General features: G+C 39.3%; 1 protein-coding gene across 1 annotated transcript in view; it reads left to right on the forward strand.

The window, feature by feature from the left end:
* The window catches only part of ccdc88b (coiled-coil and HOOK domain protein 88B), a 41,592-nt gene that overhangs the window by 5,787 nt on the left and 18,615 nt on the right, over positions 1–17,190 (forward strand). Inside the window, exons 4-16 of the mRNA XM_023407317.2 lie at positions 3,877–3,946; positions 4,139–4,197; positions 5,038–5,121; positions 5,972–6,112; positions 7,873–8,018; positions 8,431–8,512; positions 9,450–9,608; positions 11,594–11,740; positions 12,092–12,278; positions 12,518–12,633; positions 12,990–13,058; positions 14,260–14,946; positions 15,514–15,693. Coding sequence (XP_023263085.1) covers positions 3,877–3,946; positions 4,139–4,197; positions 5,038–5,121; positions 5,972–6,112; positions 7,873–8,018; positions 8,431–8,512; positions 9,450–9,608; positions 11,594–11,740; positions 12,092–12,278; positions 12,518–12,633; positions 12,990–13,058; positions 14,260–14,946; positions 15,514–15,693 — 2,127 coding nt within the window. The remainder of the gene's footprint in view (positions 1–3,876; positions 3,947–4,138; positions 4,198–5,037; positions 5,122–5,971; positions 6,113–7,872; positions 8,019–8,430; positions 8,513–9,449; positions 9,609–11,593; positions 11,741–12,091; positions 12,279–12,517; positions 12,634–12,989; positions 13,059–14,259; positions 14,947–15,513; positions 15,694–17,190) is intronic.

The following is a 17,190-nucleotide window of genomic DNA, read 5'->3' on the forward strand; positions in this document are numbered from 1 at the left end:
GTCCTATTCTTGTTCTATTGTATTGTATTGTATTCTGTTCTAATCTATTCTGTTTGTACTTTTCTATTCTATCTGCTTCTGCACTTTTCCATAGTGCAGAGTGGCATTCTATTCTATTCTATTCTATTCTATTCTATTCTATTCTATTCTATTCCATTCTGTTTTATTCTATTCTGTTCTACTCTATTCTATTCTATTCTATTCTATTCTATTTTGTTCTGTTCTATTCTATTCTATTCTATTCCACCCTAAAAGCCTTTAATGCTGCTGAATGGAGACACTTTGTTTTCAACCTTCTCTTAATGGGATTTTAAATGTTAATTTCTCTTGCCTACTAATTTATTAACCGCATTTAAAGTTCTCTGTCGCCAGTAAACTGTGACATTTTTAAGAACATCCAATAAGTGATGTTTGAATTAACATAAAAAATGTGATCTCCACACATACATTCATGAAGATAACAGAGTGTGAAAGCGAGGCAGCAGAAGTATTGTAATGAAAACTTGTAGAAAGCTGATAGAAAGATGGAATTTGGAAAAGATAAAGTTGCAGATGGATTTTAATTCTCTTCACCACTGCAGCCAGCAGCTTGATGAAAAATGTTTTACCAAATTCAGTAGTATTATATACAACAGTAGATCATTTTCAGGGCTCATTCATTGAGGGATAAAAGCTAATTCTTTGTTTTTTCTTTTCGCCATGATGCTACTAGAATTAACCTAGAGAGAAAGTAGGCTGGAAATCAAAGGATAAAACAGATAATTGCACCATGTTTTACTCATATTGTTAATCTCTCACTTAAGCAGGGTATATTATTGTTCTAAGTGATGATGTATGAAATATAGTGATTTAAGCTAATACAACCCAGTATGTATCTTGGCTGCGTGGATGCTGGAGAGGGAACACTTCATGAGAGGACTTGAGCATGCCAACAACAACAACAGGCAGCTTCTATATAATTTCCAGTCTGGCTAATCTCCTGCAGGAGTGTGTTTGGCATTATGAACTATGAGGCTGAACGAAGACCAACACAGAGCTGCAGTGGATAATGTCCTATATGCCCTGAAGGAGCAGAAACTTCAGGTTGGCTGCACATGGCTCTGATGCCAAACTCGCACACGATGGAGTTGCTGAAGGGAGTGCCTGCCTCTTGGTACATTGCCTTTCTCACTGTACAGTTTATAAATTACACGAAGCCGCAGAGAGAGAGAGAGAGAGAGCTGTAATTGTGACTTGCTTCTGTAGGCTGGTGATTTTGCAGTGATGGATCACGGGAGGATATGAACAGGCTTTCAGAACAGTTGGGAAAAGAGCTAGCCAACGTCAGCGTGTGGCTCTTTGACAGAAACATTTTTTAATTAACTGGTCCTTTCTGAGTTTAAGACCAATTAGTATAAGGAAAGTAACAGGCTGATGACCTGCTACACTGGTGCTGCACTAGATAGCAATATAGGAAGGGCAAAGCACAGCAGCTTCACATGACAAATACTTGTTTTTAGTTGCCAGAAAAACCAGGTCTTTGGACAGAGAATGTCTGAAGCATTTGTCGTCCAGCTTGATTCAGTGTCATTCAGAATTTGTCAGGAGGTTTGTCCAAGATCTTGGAGCGGAAACTACAGCTTGCTGAAACAAGCTGACCACAGTGTTAGTGGGCTTTTGCTCACCTTTAACATGTAACACATAAATGCTTTCAAGCACAGGACCATGCAAGAAACATCCCGATTGAGGATATAGGACCAATTTACTCACTATTGTCCACAGCATCACCTTTAAACTTGAGGAAGCATTTCCCATCTCGTTTCTGAGATTTAGCGTCTTTGGTGAATGTTTAAATTCTATTTTTCACCATATCTTTCATCAATATTTCACCATAACACTATTTTTTTCCCCTCTGTATCTGACTGCCTGATCATAGTACAGTTAGAATAAATGTTTGTGACATGTATAAAGTCAACGACAGGTTTATAGTCACATTATTTTTGTTATTTCTGTTACCAAGTTGTTGGACATCTTGCTTAAACAACTTATTCACTTAGTTCAAATAACCAGGATTATCATATCAGGCAGGTGTATTGAAAAAGAGAGTTCTCCGTCTGTACGTGCAATTCAGGAAACAAGAAAAACATACATTTAAATCTGTCCTGAAACAGCATCTTCTGACACAATCTTCCTCCTCACCTTATAATTTTATGTAGTTATAATTTACGCCCAGGCATTACATCAGTTGCACTTATTTTGTTGAACTGCTGTAATAATTGTCTTGTTGGGTTATTTATAGATGTCCTTCTAAGCTATCTATTATTGGAGATATGTGTTTGATTGTTTATGTCTATTCAATGTTAGACAGTTAAGCCTGTTTAGTTTGAAAGCTGTGAGTGGGCGTTATCGATGTGTTTGAATTTGAATTTATGTGGTCTGTTATCAGAGTGTGTGATCTGACCCCAGGAATAGTAGCCTCTGTTCTGATGAAGCTAATCAGGATCCTAATAAATGTAGTGAATGTATAGTGAATATAGTGAATGAATGACTATAGCTAGCAATGTAAGGTCATTACTTGTTAAAAGCTGCATTTAAAAAAATCAAAACAATCACATCAAAAATAAATACAAAAATGCTTCCACTTGATGTTTATGTGTTCATGATAAGGCAAAACTGCTTATGTTGAGTTATGAAAACCTGTTCCCTCCAAAAATGTGGATTTATGAAGCCCCAGATCCACAGGAGAATGAATATTCAGCATAAGCTCCAATTAAGCTGTTCCAACCCTGGCCAGGTTTATGTTTGACAGATTCTCTTTTAGATCATTATGGGCTGAGATTCAACTTATTTCTAAATACATTTAAAAAGTGAGTGAGTTTTAGAGATTTGGTTGGATTTTTGAGTGAGATATTTGAGAGTTGAAACAAATCAGCTAACAATATTGATTCACCAGTAGGTGTTTTTAACAGCAGACATTTTGATTTGTCATAGTAGGAAGTGGGTGGGGGTGTCAGGGTTATTACTAATAATGTTAACAGTGGCTCTGTTCTATTCAAGTGTCCCTGTAAGGCCTCTCTGCTTTGCTTGCTGTGATGTCCAAGTGTCTACTGTGACACATGGCCTATATTTGTCATTTTAACATGAACACATTTTTTTGAATTTTTGAAAAGCAACAAAATAATCCAGACTGACTTCAACATTGCAATTGTAAATTGCAAGTATATGATCCGCAAATTCAAATCTGTGGGAGACAAACATCATAATTTTTTACTAAATTTCATCATACCATTGGAATTTCTATATTATATAATTTGTTGTTATTTATAACCCAACATACCTACAACCCTGATATGTCTGTGACAAACTAAAGTCAGCCAATAATAATGGGCATGAAAATGTACGGATCAGACTCTGTAAGGAGCTTGTTTGCTGTAGTTACCCGCTTTGTTGTTAGTAAAGGGTTGTGCATGACGTCTATTGTGATCTTTGTGGATCTGTACGTTTCTAATGTGCTGTGTTTGGATTACCCACATTACCCATATCTTTACAGCACAAGAGCAACAATGGAAGCATTTAAGGGATTTTGTTACAGGACTGTTAATCCATTCATCAGATTTTTTTTTTTACTATTTCTATTACTTTAAGAGAATTCTGAAATATACTAAACCTAATCAGCGTAAAGCCTCCTTGACCCTGGAAGAACAAAAAAAGGATGTCCTCTTATCGGATATCAGCTCCTTGTTTACACCACAAACTGCAGCAGGCTGGTGGAAAGTTTTGCTGTTGTTGTTTATTCAGGCTGTGGGCAGACAGACAGGATAGACCAGCTGATCACCTTTTTTTTCCTCCACTGTTTTTTTTTTTCACTTGGCTCTTTACATTCACTCTTTTCTTTAGGAAGACCTGCAGCAGTTGATACTGATGCCTCTCCCAAGCGTTGCCATTCTGGGGCAGGACCCCCTAACAGGTACAAGATAACAACATGATCCTATCAGTGCCATGTCTCTCAGCAGCAAGAAAGTAATTATACTTTATATATGAGTCCATATCTCGGCTATCTGTGAAACACATTAAGGTGATAATGATAGGGAGGATGGTGGTGGGGGGTGGAAGATGATGATGATAATGATGATGATGACAGTTATTTCTGTGTCCTCAGAGGCAGCTGTGGAAGAGCTCAGGCGACTGCTGCTCCTCTTACTAGGATGTGCAGTGCAGGTGATCACACACTCACATGACCAGCACGCTTTTTGAAGGTTGATAATGACACCAGTGTTGTTCACCAAACCTGCAGACACCCAGAATTTGTACTGATTCAATATTTCACATTTTTTGTGGTCAGTTTGTCCAGGACCCTGGTCCAGGGTAAAATAAACTGGATGCACAGCCATGAAATGTAACACAGAAATCCCTGGCCCTCAAAGAACAAATATTAATGACTCATCTGATCGCCAGACTTTTTTTTTTAAATCAAGGCCCAGATTTCTGCTAATCCAACATTTCATGACAGGACAGCTCCTATCATAGCATCTTTCAAATTTATCTCATGGCAAATGTGTTTGGAGAAAAATAAACATTTCCAGTGAAAAATGAATGAATATTGGGATTTTGATGGCGTCTGAAAGCTGAAGTGAAATGCAAGTGAAATCCTAATAAATGCGCTGTAGTGTAAAGTAATTTAATGCAAACCCTCTAAAAGTATTGATCTGGTAACATGCGAAATTTTAGAATCACTTTCACACGCTTACATGTAAAATGCTTAAAATACTAGTATGAATATGAATAATAATAATTTAAAATAAAATTATTTAAATAAATTTAAATATTAAATATAAATGCGTTATATGACCAGCCCAAAGATATTTAGTTTATAATGATGTAAAACTCCTCAAATTAGTTTTGCTTGAAAAAAAAAACACACTGACTGATTATCAAAATAGTTACGGACCAAACACACACACACACACACACACACACACACACACACACACACACACACACACACACACACACACACATACACACACCTGACACCATTTCATCCCTCTTTGTCTGCAGTGTGAGAAGAAGGAGACGTTCATTCAGCAGATCCAATCTCTGGACATTGAGACCCAGGCAGCCATTGCCAGCTGCATTCAACAGGTATGTTCAATAGCCAAATTAATTAACGCCCCACATATAAAAGGCGTTCACCAACTGGTCATCAGTATGAGGAGATATTGTCCAGGGGAGACACTTCTAAAATGATTTTTGTCCCTAAATATGATTTAGCAAAGAATTTCTTCACTGTCTGGCCTGAAGGCTGACAGAGTGAAACTATTATACTTTCCTCTGGTGCTCCCTGTAAGTGTGAAAATTAACTACTCATCATGCTGCTGGCTGCGTTTTTAGGACCTCTGGGTGCCCCTCTCTGCTACTGTAGCATGGATCCTGCACCTCATGTCCACCTCTGTCACATCAGCCTGTCTTCTTTTTTCTTTTCTGTCATCCTCCGCTGTCCTCTCCAATAAGGCAGAAAGGCCAATTTGTGCTCTTTTTAAAAATACCCCCTGTGAGTAATTGCCAGCATTATACAAACAGCATGTTGCATACCAGCGTGTCTGAATTACAGTAACAGCATGTTGCCCACCAGCCTCTTCTGTGCCAGGTTTCTCAGTCTCATAAATCATAGAGGTGAGAGGTGATCTTCTTGTGTGGATGGATGCACCCCCTGCCCGCTTTTCATATGCCTTCCACTCGAGGACATTCCAAACCTGTCTGCATGATTATTAGTTTTGCATGTATTAGTCAGGTATTTTTGGACACATATTCCCAAAACAAATGTGAGGAAGATTATTATTTTTCCATTGCACATCGATGCATTTCTGCTTGGTATTCACACAATCTTCCTGCTGCCTGGATCGTTCGTCCCCAGATCTGCCATTTTGTGTCGGGTTATCCCAGACGCACATTGATCTTATGATAGAGACATGACACACTGTCCTTGCTGCAGGTGACTCAGGATCCTCACGTGGTGCTGCCGCTGCAGTGGGAGGAGCTGATGGAGGTGGAAGGTGCAGACTTACAGCTGGTGTTCAGCTCCATGGCCAAGCAGATCCAAAGCCTGCTGGCAAATAGAGACACACACATGGAGGTATGCATATGCACACTTAAAAGAATAGTTTGACATTTTGGAAAATACACTTATTTTCTTTCTTGTCCTGAGTTAGATAAGAAGATTGATACCACTCTCATATTTGTACACTAAATATGAAACAACAGTCAGTATCCAGTTAGCTTAGCTTAGCATAAAGACTTGAAACAAGGGGAAACAGCTAGTCTGTCCAAAGGTAACAAAATCTGCCCATGAAAACATAAATTATATTATCTTATAATTTCGTACCACATGTACATTGTTACTTGGATCATTTTGTGTACAGAGTATTTTGAACTACTTTTTCTAAGTATCTATAGTTAACCATATGAGGTTTCTCCCTGGTGTAGCTTTGCTGGAGTTCAACTTCTTCCCATGTAAAGTAATTGGTGGCTTGCAAAGTTCTGCTTTCAAAGAAGCTTCTCCAACATGGCGTGTATCGCTGCAACTGTCGTGCTCTGGGAGTATGTACATGTTTTCTTACACATTTTTGGGCCTTAAAATGATTTCAAAGTAAATCTTTTCGGGCCTAGTAGTTTAAAACTACATATAACATATAACATATTAAAATATAGTATAACAACAATGTCCCTGTTTCGATTCCTTCTGGGGACTTTTTGATGCTTGTCATAGCTCTCTTTCTCTCTCCCTTTGTTTGCTTTCTACTTCTCCACTGAAAATCATCTACTAAGGACAAAAAAGGAAAAAGGAAAAAATACCCCCAGAAAATGTGTTAGATGTCTTTGTCTCAGACCTGTACAATGTTTGCCATCACACGAACATGATGTTTTTATGAGGTTATGAGGAAAATGAAAGCATTGTTTCAGATATTTGATCAACATTTTATATCTTATGCTGCTCAAATCTCATATTCAGTTTGTAGTTGTTATTTACCACAGTTGTAGCAATTCTTCCTTTTAGGCAACAAAAGCTGGTGTTAAAATGGTATTTCAGAGTGCTGTAGGATAGATTAACATTCAGAAAACATGAGCATACTGTGGAAGTTGAAGTTGAAAACAAAAATACATGTCACTGGACTGGAGTTACTCTGTCTCAAAAACAAACTACAATAATAGTATTTTAGAGGTACTATGAAGAGCAAGGTCATTTTTTTCTTTTTTAAGACCTAGATCCCAATTATTACCAAATGTATGAGCATGTTTTCTTAGTTTGACTCTTGTTCCACTGAGATCTGTCACCAGTTTTTGCTGGATAAAAGGGCATTTTAGTTTTGAACAGTGAATAATGTTGAAAATGTTCTAAACCTTTAGCAACAACCTTCATATGAGATCAGCACATCATAAGGTAATCCATTTTGATCAGATAATTTCCACTGATTCAAATAAGGCTCATGAAACAAAGGCTCACCTTACTGTTCTGAATAGTGTAACTACATGGAAACAGAATTTTCTATTGCTGTAATGTCATAGAAAATGTCAAATAGATCAGAGGCACGATTACAAACAAAGAAAAGTCATTTTACATTAATCTGTAGAACAACAAATAGTTTAAAAATAAAATATAAAAAAATAATGTACCTGCAGTCAGTGCAAAATGAACCAGAATTTTAGTCACTTTACCAAACTGTCTGTTACACTTTAAGGGTTTTAAATTTTGAATACCTAACACTTCTTAATTTTTGTTACCAATCTCTTCTTAGTTCCTGTAACTCCCCCATAAACCCTTCTTATCCTCAGCCCTCTTTGTCCCTTGCCATGTCTCTCAACCCATCTCTCTCTCTCTCCCCCTCTCCCTCCTAGAGGATAGCAGAGATGTGTCGGGAGCGGGAGTCCCAGGCTGACTCAACCACGGCGCCCCTGGGTGGTCACAGCGAGGAGCCACCCCAAGGTCTGGCACTCCAGCTGGCAGACAGCAAGGCCAAACTCCGCCGCCTTAAACAGCAACTGTGAGTGCATGTGAATGAAGGCTATGTGTGTGATGGAAAAACTCAAGAGAACCTTTAGGGAAGTAGTGATAAAGGTCAACATGAAAAATGTGCAAACGATTTTGTTACACTACAGTACACACAACTGTCAGTTGTTACTCAGCAACAAGTAAAGAACAAGTAAGGTACTCAGTGCTGGAATCCAATTCCCAGTGTATTTAATGTAGACTATATCATAAAGGTCACTGTTGGCCACTTATCATTTCTTACTTTTCTTACTACTTACTATTTCTAGCAAACAAAATATCTCTATACTTTTATCAGCCAATGTATCATAAACAAGGCCCAAATAAAAAAACTGAAAATGATCTGTTTTGAAAAAATTTGTGATTGCTTTTTTGATTGTCGATGGTTTTATGTTTGACTTTATTAGGGAAGACAAAGGTGATCAGTTATTGGATTACACGCAGGAGATACAAACCATGGAGGAACAGCTGAAGAAACTTCAGAAAGAGGTACACATGACTTGCACTACCAAATTTGAGATGTTTGGCTTTTTTGTAATAATAATATCATTAATATTTTTCATAATATTGATATTAATATTAATGATACAGTTTTTAATTTAGTCTTTGTTATAATTTTCTAAGCACTTTGGACACACAGAAAAGCTTTATCAAACGTAAAACTTTTTTAGGCTTATAAAGGATACAGCACAGCCAACAGCACAATACACAGGTGTCTTTTAATAACCAGTAAGTCAATTCCTCTTTGGTTGTGTCTTTAGCAGCAATTAGGCTGCACACATTGCAGCCAACTTTCTGTCCCAGCTGTACAGTTTAAATACTCGTAATCCAGAGCAAAACTACATGCATAATCATAGGTCATATAAGGTATAATGCTCCTTCATTGAAGACGCCTTCCTCGAATCATTTACTTGTATTCCTCTACTTTTGTAGTGATAGATTTACTAACAGTTACAGATTTTGTTATAGTGTCAAAAAATCACAAACTCTTTGGGTTTTGGAAGGTTTTTTGATTCTCCAATAAAATGTTTGGGTATATTAATTTTCTTCCCACTGTGTAACCCTTACCTTAATCTGAATTTAGTCCTGATTATTACTTTTGACTGAGATCTTATAGAAGAGGTGTGTTTTTTAGTCTCTCTCATCCTCATAGACACGCAAGCATGCATGCACACACACGCACACACACGCACACACACACACACAGAGACACGCACACGCACACACACACACACACACACACACACACACACACTCCTCTTTCCTGTATCAGACTTTGTCAACATTTGCTCTACTGCATATCCCAGATCTGTGCACAACCTTTTGTTGACCTCATCCCCTCTGCTATTTTAATGTATATGTATGTGTGTGTGTCCGTGTGACTGTGTGTGTGTGTGTGTGTGTGTGTGTGTGTGTTTGTCTGCAGAACCGTTCTCTGCAGGGTGAGGTGAGGGGAATGCGTGCACTGCGGGATGAGCTGGACTGCGCCCGAGAGCGAGCTGCACGGGCTGAGCAGCTCCAGACTGAGCTTCAGAGCTGTAAACACAGATTGCGCAGCCTGGAGCTCACACGCACTCAGCTGAAGGTACACACATGCACACACAGACACACTTCAAGCACACAACTATCTACACACACTTCTGAATAAGTCATTTACACCAGAAAGACAACTGGAAGCACGTCAACATCTACACCAAAAAATACATAAGAGGGTGCTTTGGCAGTAAGTTACATATAGAAATCTCCCATACAGTGCAACATCAAACATTGCCTTCATATACATAAACACCCAAAAGTACACACACGTTACAAAGCAAAGCCCTCATATACGTAAATATTACTAGCGAAGGTCACATCAAGAAGATCCCCTTTTAAAACCTTTCTCTGCGTAGCTATTATTTAAAAAAATAGAAGTACCACTTAATCTCAAAGGCCATATATTCTGTCTCACGGCTGTGAGCGTTTCAATCAAGACTGAGTATGAACAAAGTCAGAGAATGAGTTTATATTGTGTGATGTCATCAGGATTTACAGCCCGGGGGCTGCTTCATTGAAAAAGAGCTGGAGTAAGGCTTCAGTTATTGGAGCTTTTACACCCAAATGAGATTTATTCTGAGGTAGTATAACTGTTCTGTGGCAGAAAATGTGCTCATATCCTTGTAAAACATCTCAGTGTCCTCGCTGTCACCTTCTCAGTCTTATTTGATTTATTCCGCGTTAGCGCAAATTAGCTGGCATGATGAATTTTTCTCATGTTTGGATTTATAACAAATTTTGACAAATGACAGTGCAGTTTTTGCAGAACAGCTAACATTAAATGTTTATACGCAGTGTTTGTCTCTTTAAAAGAAAATATCCCGTGCAAAACACTTGAAAGACTCTCTGGATTATAACAATTTTGGTCTTATTTTCATAGTTCTGACCATCATTTCTCTGATGGCTCGCCTTACGTGGTGAGAAATGAAAGTGATGTGCCGAAAAGGAAGTCAGATAATCAGACCTCTATGTGCTCGCTCACTTTTGGTTTTACCTCCAAAATAAAGTGGTTTAGATAATCGGGCTAAATTGTTGCCTTGTTTACCCTATGATTGTCTGACTGCTTGTGTTTATTTTGGTAGCAGTGTTTCTAGACCTAAGTGATTAATCTGGTGGGCACATGTTATCATTACCGACAGAGACAAAGGCGAAAACTACAAAATAAAACCTGAATTATACTTTGAATTACAGTTAAACATGTATTGATGTTGCTTGTCGTAGTTCTGAGCCCATTTTGTTGCAGTTGTTTTTATCTTGTTAAGAAGAAATCATGATCAAATATCAAGTTTTAGTGGTTGTCCCTCAGAATTATGGAACAAAAGTTTCTTTCACGAAAAGGAAGAGATCCTACTTTTCTCTGCCGCAAAAGATCAGGATGTATAGCAGCCATGAGTCATGTTCGGTTTCTTAACTTTACCTAAATAGGGAATAGCAATAAAAAGTAAAAGTTATGATTTAAAAAGCTATAGAACAGTTTTCAATACCTTACTCTGCAAACACACATATTACATACCATAATGTGCTTTGTAATCATGCGCCTGGTCTACTGGTGACCTTTGTTGCACTTTATTCTCTTTCTTTCTTTTCCTCACCATTTTCTGTCTGCATCGCTTTTATAAACTGTCTAATAAAGGTAAAACAGATAAATAGTTATAACTCTTGGACTGTAATATTGCTGTTGAGACATATAATTATAGAGGAAACTGCTGGTCACGCTCATAGAAAAAACTAATAGCAGTGGGCAGGTTAGAGGAAGTGGTTCCAACGTAAATTACATCGGTGGCTCACAGAAAGCATGAAGTCCTGGCTATGTTGACATTGTTCATACTATCTTATGTGCTAGTGCTGACACGTGTGGGTTAAAGATCAATGAGCTTTAAAAGCTACCGTAGACACATAAAGAAACAAATGTGATTCTCTCAGCTAATGTTTGGCGTAAGGTTCCGCCTTCCTGAAGTCTGATTGACGTGATGACGACTCCACCTCGTCATATCAGTTCATGTTTCCTCTCTCTGTGCGTGACGCCCCCTGCAGGAGCAGCAGCAGCTGTGTGCGGCGCTGCAGGAGACCAAAGCTCTCCTGAAAGAACAGCTGGCAGGTGCACGGGCACGCTGCTCTTCAGTAAGGGAGCTGGAGAGGGACAATCATCTGTTGCGTCAGAAAGTCATGGACGTGGAAGCGGTGGGTGGAGCTATGATGTGTATTTTTGTATTTGTCTGCATATAAGTAAGCATATGTGTCTTTTTGTGCAGTATGTTTGTGTGCTTGTGTACATGTATGTCTAAATGTGTGTGTTATTGGATATGCTTTTTAATGTGCAGGTTTTTTTGTGTATGTACATGTGTGTTTACAGTTACAGTTATGTAAGCAACTGCGAGAAAATTACCCATATTCCTTAAGAACCTTGTATGTCATGATTGTATTGATTGTATTGTAAATATCTATGTATGTTGTGTGTGCCCCTTGAAATCTGTTTTTCCTGTAATGAATGACTAAGTACCTGTGTGTGTGTGTGTGTGTGTGTGTGTGTAGGAGCGGGACACCGAGAGGCAGCGAGTTGACGAGCTGCTGGAGATGAACATGAGCCTTGAGGCGGACCTGAGGCACATCAGCAGCAGTGGCGGCGGCGGCGGCAGCATTCCCGCTCCGGTCACTGCAGTTCACCAAAGTTTCCTCCAATCAGAACTGGACTCTGACGAGGAGCTGAGCGAACTGATTGGTCAGAGCACCTGCCTCTCTGCACCCTGTCATTTAAGACATTTTAATTAACTGATAAGAGAAAATATGTTGAGGCAATACTGGCCCACAGGTTATCAATCAACAATAACCGAAAGAATCTCTTCACGTATCCATTTCTCTTTCTCTCCATTTCCATTTTCTGCCTATCTGCCTCTCTCTCTCCTCTTTTTTCATCTTTTTCCATGCTTTATTCTTTACTTCTCCCTTCCTCTGACCCAGATCAGAAGCCGCTGAGTGTGGAAGTGGGCGAGGCTTCAACGCTGAGGCTGCTGGGAGCGGAGCAGGAGAACGCGGAGCTGAGGAGACGACTAGAGGAGCTGCAGGCCCAGCAGGAGGTCAGGGTTCAGGGGTCAAAGGTTATGACTCTATGTCTACATACTCTATAGCAGTTTATCTCTCCCCATGTTACAGGATGCATATAAATAATGGATTGTAGGGATCAGTGATTGCAGTGACACAGGGAGGAGACAGAAGAGAGAAGCACAAGTCAAGCAGAGCACAAACAGAGTTTCCACATGCTTCCACACCCTTACGTATCTTGATCATGAGGAAGAACCTTTCGCATGTTTAATGAAAATACTAGTAGACCTGGCATCTCTGAGTCTGCCTGAGCCGGTACAGATGCAAATGAATCAGGAAAAGCAGGAAGCAGCAGTTGGAGGAGCTAACCATCCATCTCCTCTCGCTGCAGGCTGATACTCCAGATGCAAAGGATGAGCTGGCCTGCCTGGAGATGGAGCATCAGAAGATACTCGGAGAGGTGAGCAGAGAGCGACCTAAAGGTTGTTTTAGACCCCAAATTAACAGATGTAACTGAATTGTACCAGGTTTTTAGGATATTTGCTTTGTCAGACACAATGTTCAATGAGAGAGGTCTAAGAATATTTAAGTAGTAATATTGTCTAAAAAGTAAGAAAATGAAAATTTATGTATAAATAAATATATACATTTATATATAAAATATTCAGTAATCATAAAGACTAGGTGGAAATGTCTGGTAGTTTTGTAGAAATCAGACTCAGTAATTCACTACTTTAACCAATTTTTACTACTGTTATTATTAACATTAATTGATTTTTTAACAGACATGTTAGGACATAAAGATACATCCCATTTCACTTCATTTTATGTTGAATGTCTGTGGGAATATTTATACACTTTGGGCTCTGATAACCTGTGATGGGCGTTTGTTGATATTTTGATACTTTTATGATGAAGTAATTGTAGATAACATAAGTAATCAATATACTAAATGAGTGCAGCGCCATAAATGGACAATAATATGAGGTAGAAATAACTCAGAGCCTGTTGTTTGAACTACCAGTTGATAAGAAGAAGTGAAGTTGGTTACTGGATATAACTCAATCGACTCACAGCTGAAAGTCTCAGTGCTGCAAACGAATATTTGGTTTCTGACTTAAAATAGTTACAAACAGCCGCAGAAGCCACTTATCAACCATCCAGCAAATTGGATCAAAATGGATGAATCTACAGATCAGTGAAAAACACGGGTGACCTGTTCAAATGTACAAAAGCTGTTTTTTTGCATCCCCTCTATTGTCTGATTTGCACTATTATCTGTGATAGCCGCAGCCTGATGTTATTTTCAGGCTGCCTAGTCTGGACTCTTCAGATGTCTCTGTGTTTATTTGTGCAGAGGATTACCTTTGTATACTACTTTTATAACTGAAAAGCCATTTAAATCAATCTCTGATTTCCTCATTGGTATTTATCCTTCCTTTTTTTACTTCTTTTGCTACTTGTGTTGAACATGAATGTATTTTTTAAAAAAAAGAACAAGAGGTAGTTCCAGTCTTTTTGCTCACAAAAGATTCCAGTTCATTCATGTTCAATGCAGGTAAGCACCGAAAGAAAAGAAAAGGAAAAAAAAAACAAGCAAAAAGGCTGTGGATTCAAGGCTCTGACAAGCATAGAAATTTCTCTCCCATTATTCTTTTCAGTTTCAAAATTTGAAGAATGAAAATGGTACTCTGAAGCAGCACCTAGAACAGCTTGTGACCAAACTGCAATTCCTAGAAGACAAGACGAAGGAGGAAGGAATGAAGAAGCCAGACAGAGCGGAGGAGGAGAAGGGGGAGAGAGGAGTCCAGGGATCCGAATCCTTCCGGGGAGAGGGGGAAGGAAGGGTGAGGATGATGGAGGGAAGGGAGAGAAGAGGAGAAATCATCAGGACCCAGAGGGAAGCAGGAGTTGGTGAGGAGGTGCTCCGTGTTCAAGGGGGAAAAGGTGAACCGTGTAATGAGGAGACTGAGTCCAAAAGAAGGGGGGAGGCAGAGGGAGGGCAAAAAAACAGGGAGAGACAAGAGAAAGAAAGTGACCTAAAGGAAGAACAGATTGCATTAACATCAAGCACAAAAAGCACACAAGATACCACAGAGACCTCAGCTGCAGACCAGGCTGCATGTGCCCTGCCTGCTCCTGATGTGGAGCTTCTGACAACCCGGCTCCAGGAGGCCCAGGAAGAGGCTGACAGGCAGGCGACTGTGGCCCAGGACCTGCACTCCAAGCTGGCAGAGCAGAGCAGGAAAACCTGGGAGGCTGAGCAGAGGCTGGTGGTCCTGGAGGCAGAGCTGCAGCGTCTGAAGAAAGCTGCTGAGAGTCAGGGAGAGGCCCGCAGGCAGATAGAGGTATGGATGGATGGATGGATGGATGGATGGATGGATGGATGGAAGGAAGTGTGAGTCAAGGAAACTCAGGAATGGATGAGTGACTAAGTTGGAGATTGTGTGAAATGCTAATAGAGAAATTAAGATTATGGATGTTTAATGATGATGGATGAGCAGGTGATGAATGGCTGGGCGGATAAAATATCTAATACAACAAGAAACACCCAGCATTCGTGAGAGAAGCCAAGAAGAGACTATTTTCTGATTCAATAAATAAGCTGAATAACATTTAATAACGTGTGTATAGAGAAAATCTATATTTACTAGAAATTAGTTAGTAGTTATATTTAGTTTATAAGCATTTAAGAGAAATTCCTTTGAAATAATTGTTGTTCTAGACTTAAATACCTCAACAACTATTGGATAGGTTGTTTTGAAAATTATCCAGCAGCCTCCAAAATGACCATAAAGATGACCTCAAACAGTTTCAGCACCTAATAAACTGACAGCTGAATGTATATGCAGATGTCTATATGGACAGATGGACAGCTGCACAGTTCGACGAATTTCCCACCGTTTTTCTGTCAGGTCCTTCAGGCTGAGAGTCTGACCATGGAGGAGGAGCTGTGCCGCCTGCGGAGCCAAACGGAGCTTCACAGGATGCAAACCACGGTCATCGCCACCCTGGAGGGAGAGAGGGCTGCACTGGAGAGAGACAGGGACACGCTACGCAGCACGCAGGATGCCCTGCGCACCGCCCAGCGCAAGGTTGGCGAGCATAGAAACGCACACACATGATGTTATGACAGCTGTGACACCGGACATTTTCATGACCGCAGCAGATGTCACTTTAGTGAGGATGGACGAGGGGTGGATAAAAAATACATGTACAGACCAAATGAAAGGGAGCAGAGGCTTTTTGATGTAACAACAAACCCTCAGTGACAACATTTCATTCCATTTTTAACAGCCAATCTCTTTATTCTGTAATTTCTTTAAATAATTACTCGGTTACATTAGATACTTTACATCAGATAGGGATTCTCCTTGCCAAATAAATTTCTCTCACCATCTCTGAAAATTAATTATATTATTGCATGGAGAAATTTTTTAGCAGGAGGTGGACTTAACAGCATGGAGTGAATCAGATGATTAAAGCGGTCTGAGGGTGACACAACATGTCTTCACACACCCACTACTGCGCAAGAGAGTCTGTTTTGAACTGTACACATTGAACACATATGAACAAAAAAGTAATTCCACACTCAGACGAGACACCATAGGTTGATGATCTGATACAACTTATTTAGTGTATTTCCTTTTTCAGAAACTCCACTGCAGGTTGCAGAAGTCTTTGTGAATTCTGTGTTTAATTTGCTATTTGCAGTAAAATTGTGAGACATCAGAGAAATTGCAAGCTAAGGAAAAGAGCAGTGCTAAGTCAGCATTAAAGAAATACCATAAAAGGGATTCATGAATACCTCCCATTCAGAAAGACTTGTAGATAATCCCTCTTCTGATGTTGTAATATTCTATTGTGTTACTCACCCTCTTTTTATAAAGAGAAAATCCAGCCTTTATTTATTTATGTCGTACCTGCACTGTATATCTAATAGCGTAACCCAAACATTACTGCACATTACTTTCAAATACCGCTAGTATTAACTGAGGAAATACCTTTTTTCTATTTACAGCCAAGCTCAGACATGTTTCGACTGTACAATGCACAGTCTCCAATTCAATGCAAATGAACATGCTAAAAATGAATGTGTTCTGCTATGATTATATAGCCAAAGAAACTGGGTTCAATACATCTAGATGTTAGCATGGAAAAGAAGTGCAATAACCTTGGACACTGTTTAGTGCAAGGGATTGCACTGATCTGTCAATGATCAAACACAGTATAAAGATATAGATAACTTTGAAAAACAGTAGAGTATTCCTTTAATTTGTAATCACTAAAAGAGCAATCCTCTCTCTAAATGTTACAGTGGAGGAAATAAACAGAAATATTTCTTGTTGTGTTTGAAGTAGACTTCACATTCAGACCAAAAGAACGAGAAGCAAAGAGTCAGAATTAATGGAGATTATAAGAGTGCGTGTTAAATGAAACATGAAGTAAACTAAACACTTCTTTCAGCTGTAGCGGAGGATTAAACCCAAACTGGAAACCACAGCTCACCTACATCCTCTTTCTCCCCTTTGCTTCCCTGTTGTTGTTCGGGTTTACTGAACTACTACTAAACACAGAGGTGGACAAAGTAC

Source organism: Seriola lalandi, unplaced genomic scaffold, assembly GCF_002814215.2.
Source record: "Seriola lalandi dorsalis isolate HSWRI2012SDOR001 ecotype SW California unplaced genomic scaffold, Sedor1 jcf7180002054333, whole genome shotgun sequence".
NCBI classification, from domain to species: Eukaryota; Metazoa; Chordata; class Actinopteri; order Carangiformes; family Carangidae; genus Seriola; species Seriola lalandi.